This window comes from Haemaphysalis longicornis, unplaced genomic scaffold (assembly GCF_048455015.1).
Source record: "Haemaphysalis longicornis isolate Haplotype H1 unplaced genomic scaffold, Haemaphysalis longicornis Haplotype H1 scaffold_1, whole genome shotgun sequence".
NCBI classification, from domain to species: Eukaryota; Metazoa; Arthropoda; class Arachnida; order Ixodida; family Ixodidae; genus Haemaphysalis; species Haemaphysalis longicornis.
This window is the reverse complement of record NW_027526203.1, coordinates 38,617,841-38,626,785: the sequence shown is the minus strand read 5'-3', so window position 1 is coordinate 38,626,785 and position 8,945 is coordinate 38,617,841. Positions and strand designations below refer to the sequence as shown.

General features: G+C 50.3%; 1 protein-coding gene across 1 annotated transcript; it reads right to left on the bottom strand.

The window, feature by feature from the left end:
* Positions 1 to 7,349: 7,349 nt before the first annotated feature.
* LOC144164855 (uncharacterized) lies at positions 7,350 to 8,294 on the bottom strand. The gene has a single exon (XM_077695126.1). The coding sequence runs from the start codon at positions 8,292 to 8,294 to the stop codon at positions 7,350 to 7,352; it is 945 nt and encodes a 314-aa protein (XP_077551252.1).
* Positions 8,295 to 8,945: the final 651 nt, after the last annotated feature.

The following is an 8,945-nucleotide window of genomic DNA, read 5'->3' as shown; positions in this document are numbered from 1 at the left end:
GGACTGGTAGTACGGCGCAATACATTCTCATCAATGGGGCACAAGGTTGCCTCACCTACTTCTGGCTGTTATCAAGTTGCAGATCGTATCCACCCGCTGCTGTTCACTGAGGCTGTATATTGTCGTGGTGAGTGTATGCTGCTTTGAGAACCTTGTTTTGTTCGTTGATCAGATATTGTTTCCCTGTTTCTTTGGTGCTGGAAGATGCTGATTGAAACGCTTTGCTCTACAGCTACTAGCTTTTCCGGGGTTCCTTTCATGTAATCCTTTTACCGTAGCCTAACATACGCATGTGTTCACCACTTACAGTAACTATTTTGTTGGTTCCTGCATAAAGCACCCTGTGTACATCGATATACTGGTTGAGAAAATGGCTATGCAGGTAGGTAGCTGCATAATAAATCCTTGTACCAATATATTGACAGTCGCTCTTGCGTGGAACGATAAATACATTGACGCGACTGCTTATGCCTTCACTCATCATGGCGTAGTGTGCATATTTCACGCTCACCAGCCTTCAAACTTTTGAAACAACTTTCTCAAAATAAGTTGGCACTATTAAGCAATGCTGTGCTTATGTTATCAGTGTTACAGCGTATGGCGGTGGCGAGTGCTTTTTTTATAGATGAGTGAAACTGAATTCTTCACTTTGCGGTCGGCACAATAAACTCACACTTTGCACTCTCCAACTCTTTCTGTGTCTGCTCAACATGCCTGTCTCCAAGCGCTGAGACAGCTCTCCACTAATGCAAGCAGTGGCTGCAGCAACACCTGCCACTGGATGGGACAACACTGTGGCCAATGTACACTGACAGCGACTTTATTGAATAGCAAGCATGCATGCTGGTGATCGCCCCTTCAAGCATATAGCTTCATCAGTACATTGCTATGCAAGCCGTAGTTTATGGCCGAAAAGTACTGGTGGGTCCCCAAGCAATAATTACCACGTTCTATTTCAACAGGTAAAGCCATTATACTGTTGCACACGTACATTTGTCCCTCCCTGTCTGGTGCGAGATCCTACTGTAGTGCATTACAGAGTATTCATTTCACTACATTGTTTTTACCTTTAGCTTCAAACACCATGCGTCAGGAACTGAAAGTATTTCACAAGTTTGCATGGTTACGGGCGGTCACAGCGATTGTGCGTGCGCCTTGTTCACGCCGCTGAATACACGCAACTGATTAGCAACAAAAACGGGCTGTGTTGTGCTTGCGGGAACAGCCTAGCAGACGACAGTTGCACTGGCGGGATCGTCCTGTGCATGCGACCTACCCTCACTTGTTTCTCCGCCTTCTACCATGATAAAGTACGTGCTGACCTACCCGCTGGTAGACGTTGCCGCAATATTAAAAAAAAAAGAAATCCGCCGAGTATCGGCCCCTTTCGTTGCAAATGTCGACAAAAGACGTGTCGACATTTGCCAAGTAAATGCCTCCATTCGATTTCCGCGCACCTCTCATGTTGTTCCTCTTGCGTCGCGCTCCTCCCAATGTAACACGCTAAAATTTTGCTCAAGTCCACTTAAATTTACCGCGTTCCACTTCTCCAGGCCGGGTGCCTCGACACCAGCGCTGCCGTACGGCGGAGACGTGTGTGAATCGGGGCGCCCTACTTCAACGTCTATTCAACCGCGGTGTCCTAGTCCACGTGCGTTCCAAGCAGAATGTGGAACCTATCTAGTGGAACCTTTCGTAACTGTGGCCGCTTGATTTCTTGAAATGCCGCCAAAAGCCACTGTGGCGCAGGCGACAGCAGGCTACAGTGTGCATTTTTTTGAGCCGTGGATGTAGCATTTCATTTCGCAAAAATCCAGCATATATGAATTTTTTATAAAGGAACACTGTAAATGTCCTTTGTGTATAATTTTCTGTCTTATATTTGCGTCATGTCTTGTTCTCGTTCAACAATGTTGACAAGTATGAACATATAAACCGTTGTCAGACGTTTAGATTTTGCTGTGAGTATTAAGGCTATTGCGCAGACTTCTTTCACTTTGGCTGGGTGGCTGAATCGAGTCACAGACCGACAGACAGACAGACAGACAGACAGACAGACAGACAGACAGACAGACAGACAGACAGACAGACAGACAGACAGACAGACAGACAGACAGACAGACTGGCATACAGACAGACAGACCAAACTTTCTGGGTTTAAGTAGCCCAAGAAAGGCTATCGTCTTTAAAAATAAATAAACTTTGTAGTGAAATATACATTATTAAAATAAACACGGGATAAACTAAAGTAGTTAGATTTGCTTGCCCCTAGTATCCACCAGTGCAACAGTGAAGCGAGAGGACGCACAAAAAAAAAAACATCCCCCTCGCGAGGGGCACGATCAAATGCAGAGCATTTCCGCGGGGGGCGCGCCTGCAAGTCGTATGGATTACGTATTGGTTGTTGTTGTAATTGTTGTCTTCCAGCGTAGACATTGTCGATGAAGTCGCTGGTGAAACGTGAAACGTGCCGTGAACCCCCTGCCGCGGCTATGACGCAACGTGGAGTGGCTATGACGCAACGTGGCGCGGCTATGACGCAACACAATCCAACACAATTTACTTTAATCCAATCCAATCCAAATACAAACCAATCCAAGCCAAGCCAAGCCAAGCCAATTCAAGACAATCCAATCGAATCCAATCCAATGCCCCTCACGAGAGAGTGTTATAGCGCAAAAATCGCGCCACCACACGAGCGCGTGGTGTTGACGTCACGATCACGCCACAGATGTTAGCGACCGGAGCACGCGCGAACGTCATATGTGGTTTAAGCGCGAACCGACCGCGGCGAGAGAGCGCGATGCGAGCGCCCCCACCTGTTCTTGCGCGCGAACCGACTGTTGATCAGCGCGAACCCAGGGCGGCGAGAGATGGAGTTGCGCACGTCCCCACCTGTTGTGCGCCCGAACCGAACGCGGCGAGAGAGGGCGTTGCGAGGGGAGAGAAGGCGAGAAGGACGCGGGGGAGAGGGCGCACCTGTGGCCGACGGTTGAATGAGTCAAGGATATAAGGCATGTTCGTAACCTTCCATTCTGTGTCGGCTTTGTGGTGCAGTGGGTAGAGCACCATGTACCTTGCGTTCCGCCCGCAGAGTCGTTGGTTCGAAACCTGGCGCCGGTAAGTATTATTTTTTTATATAGTGTAGGGGGAGTGATGCGGACTACGGACGCTAACGCGGGTGACATCGTGAGTTACTGAAATGCTCTGCATTTAAAAAATCACCGGCTGTGCACACATACTTACTGCCTATTAAATTTTTAAGTGCGAATGCACTTCTTAAGCGACCCTGAATCACGCGTCCACCGCCGTCCGTCCGTCCGCAGCCTAGCAACGGAGCTAGCTAGCGTGCCTAGCAAAGGCGCCGGATTTCCGACGCGTGAGGGCGCTCGCGTAGCGCCTCCTCTCCCCTCTCGCCTACTCTCCAGCTCGCAACACCCTCTCTCGGCGCGCCAGCCAGGCCACTACACTATATAAAAGAATAACAGCATCCGGCGCCCGGTTTCGATCCGAGGACGTTGCGGCCGCAGCGCGACGCTCTACCGACTAAGCCACGGAAGGCTTTTTTTTTTCTTTAATGCCGGTCTTCGACACAACACAGAAACACAAAACAAACTTATTCACATGAGCAACTCGAGCGACAAGCCACCAACCTATATGAAGGCTGATGTCTCTCTAAAATTCCCTAAGCATAGTCAAGGGTTCTATCCTTGACAGCCACTCAGGAGTGTATGCCTTGCGCTTCTGGACTTCTACGTACTGGGATATAGACTCACGAAAACATTGCCGCGTAGGGCGGGCGTCCACATCACCGTGGAGCCAGGCCATGCGCGAGCGCCATATGCTATGCAAGGCCACCAACATAACGAGGTCCAAGGGCGCCCCCTCCTCGTTTTCGACCGCTAGGTAGCGTATGCCATGGGGGCTCAGCGGGAAATCTTTATGAAGGGTCCTCTGGAGGACATCCCAGAAAAATACCGCAGCCCAACAATGCAGAAAAACGTGCTCTATTGTTTCTGGTTGTTTACAAATTGAACACTGAGTTCCCCATGGCACAGATATCCCTCTATCCTGCATCCAGGTTCCAACAGACAAGGTGCCTGTGTGTAATTTGAAGAAAAAGGTTTTCACACCAGAGTGAACCTCCATTCTTTTGATTCGCTTTAGCACATTTTGGCCTGGCCCAGTACGGTAATTATATCTATACATAGGGACGGGGAAAACAACATCGCAAATGTCCTTATACAGTTTTTTTCGTGTCACAGAGGACAGGTACTCGCCAGAAAAACGTGCGAATAGAAAACGGGCCGTCATAACTATTTCCTTAAAATACCCATACACACCACCTGGCATGCATCATGTTGATACTACATATTCCGGCATAGCACGCGCCAGCCGTACTTGCATGACACTCTGCAAGAACGGGTCACGAACTTCTCGCCAAAACAAAAACCGGTTTACCAGCTGTCGCACATAAAGGTGCGCCAGCCCCAAGCCACCATCTCGGACTCTCCGAAACAGGTTTGTTCTGCTGCACCTCTCCCATGTTGAGCCCCAAACGAACACTGCAAATACCCGGTGAAGCCTCTGGACGTTGATTCGCGAACAATGCAGTACCTGCATGATATACCAAATCTTCGCTACAAAGAATAAGTTACATGCCGTGGCCCTTGCAAAAATTGACAACCTTGCCCCCTTCCATTTCTCGGCCTTCTCCCTCAACACCATTGTCTGGCTACGCCAGTATGGTTCACTATCCCTGTAATATTCCAGTTCAACGCCCAAGTACTTCACTGGAGTGGTGACCCAACTAATATTAGCGAAGGTTGGCGGTGTTGATGACCATTCCCCTTGCCAAAATCCTAGGCACTTTGCCCAGTTCACAAAGCTACCCGTCACCATGCCAAACTTTTTGACAGTGTCAACTACCAACTGAACGCTTTCTTCGTTCATACAAAAAACGGCCACGTCGTCTGCGTAAGCCAAAAGTTTAACTTCCGACTCATGCAGTCGGAAGCCTTCGATGACACTATTTCTGATTATACTCATACACAGGGCTTCGATGTATATGCAAAACAATAGGGGGCTGAGGGGGCAGCCCTGGCGCACCGAACGCTGCACTTCAATTGGGGCTCCCAACTTTTTGTTCACGATCAGCCGCGTAGTGCAATTGCGGTACGCCAGGGCGACGCCCTCTTTAATTACAAACCCAACGTTCACATGGTCCAAAATACAAAACAATATCTCGTGTGACACACAATCAAACGCTTTTTTCAAATCAATCTGCAGGACTGCCACTCCCGTGTGCAGGGCGTCGCAGCACCCGAGGACACACCTTGCTTTATGGATATTTGTAAAAATATTGCGACCCTTAACTCCGCACGTCTGATGTGGCCCTACTATTTGTTGGACAACACTTTGAAGCCTTTGGGCCAGAACTTTCATAAAGATTTTGTAGTCGACGTTTGTTAATGATATTGGCCGGTACGACTTGACAAATTTAAGTTTCTCCGCTTCATCTGTCTTAGGAATGAGGACTGTGTGGGACGTGGAATATGATGGGGGCAGTGTTTTAAGATCATACGCTGCATTAAACAGCTTCGTTAGCACAGGTACCATTTCATATTTAAACATCTTATAAAAAGCAGCGCTTAACCCATCCGGCCCCGGCGACTTTCCCGGGTTCAGGCTTTGAATAGAACATTTCACTTCGTCTTCCGAAATAGGTCGTTCAAGCCAGTCCTTCATTTCGTCTTCCAAACGAGGCAGTCCGTCTATGAAATCCCGCTTGAAGCTTTCTGCGTCCACCGCCTTAAGAGCGAACAGTGCTTGGTAATACTCATAAAAAGCATTACCGATTTCGCTTTTTTCAGTCGTTACTTTACCCATGTAAGTTATCTCCTAGATCTGATTACGTCGTGCATGTGCTTTTTCTATTCCGAGCGCACGCTTTGTGGGCGCCTCACCTACTGCCCATTGCTCTGCTCTCGCGCGTTCTAGGGCACCGCGATAGCGTTCTTCGTCAATAAGTTCAAGCTTATGCTTTATCTGTGCTATGTCGTCCTTAAACACCCCGGGCATTCTGCCCTCCTCTAACGTTAATTTTTGTAGGATGTTTCTAAGCATTCTTTCCTTTTTGGTTTCTTCATATTTAATACAGCTACACCGTTGTATGGCTTTTATTTTTATCTCTTGCTTACTTAACTCCCACAGCGCCCCGATGTCACTATGTGTTCCATCTAGTTCGGCAGTTTTCTTTCTAACAAACGTCGTAAATGTTTCGTCCTCCAAAAGTTTAGAGTTTAATTTCCATAGGTCCCATGTAAAGGGGGACTCTTCTTTCTTGCCCCCAATCCTGCACTTAACCAAACAATGATCGGAAAAGGAAACCGCGTGCACATCAGAGCTTTGGCATTTCTGTATTAAATCCAGCGAAACGTAAATCCTATCCAGCCTCGCGTGGCTGAAACCTTGAAAGTGGGTGAATCGGACGTCTTTTTTCCCGTCTAGACATTGCCCGACATCAACGAGTCCATAATCCGCAACAATTTCGGATAACAAATTAGTACTAGCATTTCTATACGCGTTGTTACTTGTTTTATCCCGGCCAGAAAGTACGCAGTTGAAATCACCTGTTATAATGAGCATTCTGTCTGTATCGACGTGTTGCCTGAGAGTCCCAAAAAATTTTTCCCTCTCTATTACAGCATTTGGAGCGTATACAGAGACAATTCGAAAGTTCACATTATCAAGGCTGCAATCACACACAACAAGCTTGCCCGAACGACACGACGTCACACCCTCCACAACCAGACCCGGCAGTTTCTTCAGCAACAATACACGTCCCGCGGAGATCCCCACAGCATGACTTACGCAAGCATAGTACCTCGACGTGAAAAGACTCACCATGGCCTCGGTCTCCTCCTCCCCCTCGACTTTCGTCTCCTCAACGGCTACAACGTCAATGTCCTGCTCTGTTAACAGACGGTAAACCTGACTTTGCTTTCGACGTGTCGACAGCCCCCGGACATTTAATGTTGCTACGCTCAGGGACCCACTCATTACCGTTCACTTATGAAGGCTACGTACAGACCGGGCGCATGGTGCTTACCTGACACGTGAGGACTACGCTACGCGTTCTTAAACGGCACCAAAGCATCTGGCGGAAGTTGCTGCACCGGCTGCGTCGGGAGGCCCCCGACCGCGATGGACGTTCGTTCGAGGCTTGGATAACAGCCGTCGCCCCTGGTTCGTTTTCAGTGGCGGCTCCTCGCTGCTGGTTGTGGTTTCGTGGCCGCTCCCTTCACCCGACTTGTCAAGGCTGCGCTTGACTGTGCCTCCTGTACCACCTAGCGTATCCGCGGGCTGGTGCTCGGCGTAACCCGTTGCTGGCTGAGACGCCGCTGCGGCTTCCTCCTGCGTCCTATAGGCTCCGAGCTCTGAGAGAAGTCCGTTGTGCTTGTAGTCTCCTCCGCTGTCGATTGGTGTCCCGTGCCTTCCGCGGCCGCTTCCGCCTCGACCACGTCCATGAGGTGCTCGTCAAGTTCCTGGCGTTGCACAGGCCCCGTGACCGCCGCGTAAGTGCGAACGCACTGCGCTTCCGAGTGGCCGAAACGCCGGCACCGGGAGCAGCGTGGCACTTTGCAGTCTCTGCGGACGTGACCCGTTCCCTGGCAGCGAAGGCATTGCATCGGCCGGCCCGGTGCGACGAGGAGGGCCAGCTCCCCAGCCACCCGAATTTGATGGGGCAAATCTTCCAAAGTCACGCCAGATTTTAGCTTCAGCGTCACCACCCTCGTCGTAGACCCTTTGTCAAGGACACCTTGTACTCGCCATCTTTCTTTGGTGATCTCGATGACCTTGCCGAAGGTAGCGAGTGCTGCCCGGACGTCCTCGTCATCAACGCCGTGCAGCAGCCAGTGTAGCTTAAGCCTCACTTGGTGGTCTTGCGGGTCGATGACGAGACACCGACGTCCCTTCACCTCCTGCTCGCCGGCCGCTAGCATTTTCTTTGTGGCCTCGGCACTCTTGAAGGTCACCGCCCACACGTGGTTGATTTGGTACGCCCCCAGCGCAATCACGTCGGGGAGCATACCAACACGGGCGAGCATGTCTCGGAAGTCCTCTACACGAAACGGTCGGGCTTTCACGTCGCCGTGAAGGAACACCGCATTGGAAACAATACGTCCTGTAGGCAACTGAGGCAAAATAACTTGATACTCACTATCTCCCTTAGCATCTACCCTGTTTCCGCGGCCGGCCTGGGCCGCTGTCGCCGCTCCAACGGAGCTCATGATTCCGCGTCCGCACGCTACGGTGGCAAGAGGTGGAAGGCACGCTGATTTCAGAGTTAGGAACACTCCTTATATCTTTAACGCATTCAAACTACGTCGTCAGCGGCGTTGCGTTGGCGACTCAGCGGCGTTATAGCGGCTTGATAACTGCGTGGTGTACACGTGATACTACAAACCCGATGGAAGAGATGGAAGAGAAGGCGGCGAGGCGGTGGGCTGCGGGTGCCGAGCGCAAGCGCCGCAAGCGGGCCGACAACCGTGCATTCGCACTTTCACATTCTCCCCCTCGGGGAAATGCGGGGGACTTTTTTTATTTGGCTCCGGCGTTACCGCGCTCGTATTGTCATCGCAAGCGTCTTTATGAACGGGACTAGGATGGAACCGTGTGCTCGTACTACCCTGTGCGGAATCCTGAGTTTGCATCCGTTTTAGATGACGTATCACATGAAGCGTTCTAGAGTAGAAGATACAAAGCGATTCCACTTCTTCGCGAATTTATCCATTCCAGCCGTGCAGTATTTGCTCATCGCAGCCGCTGGAATAAGACGCCAGCACCAATTCTGCCCCGGAACGAGCCTCAGACGCTTTCGACGCCGAAATCGAAACTGTAGGCGCGGAAAAGTGCAAAACCCAGTACATATAACAACTGTC

Bases quoted from the DNA above. Each gene is read 5' to 3' on its own strand.
- LOC144164855 (XM_077695126.1), bottom strand. From the start codon at position 8,294: ATGAGCTCCGTTGGAGCGGCGACAGCGGCCCAGGCCGGCCGCGGAAAC.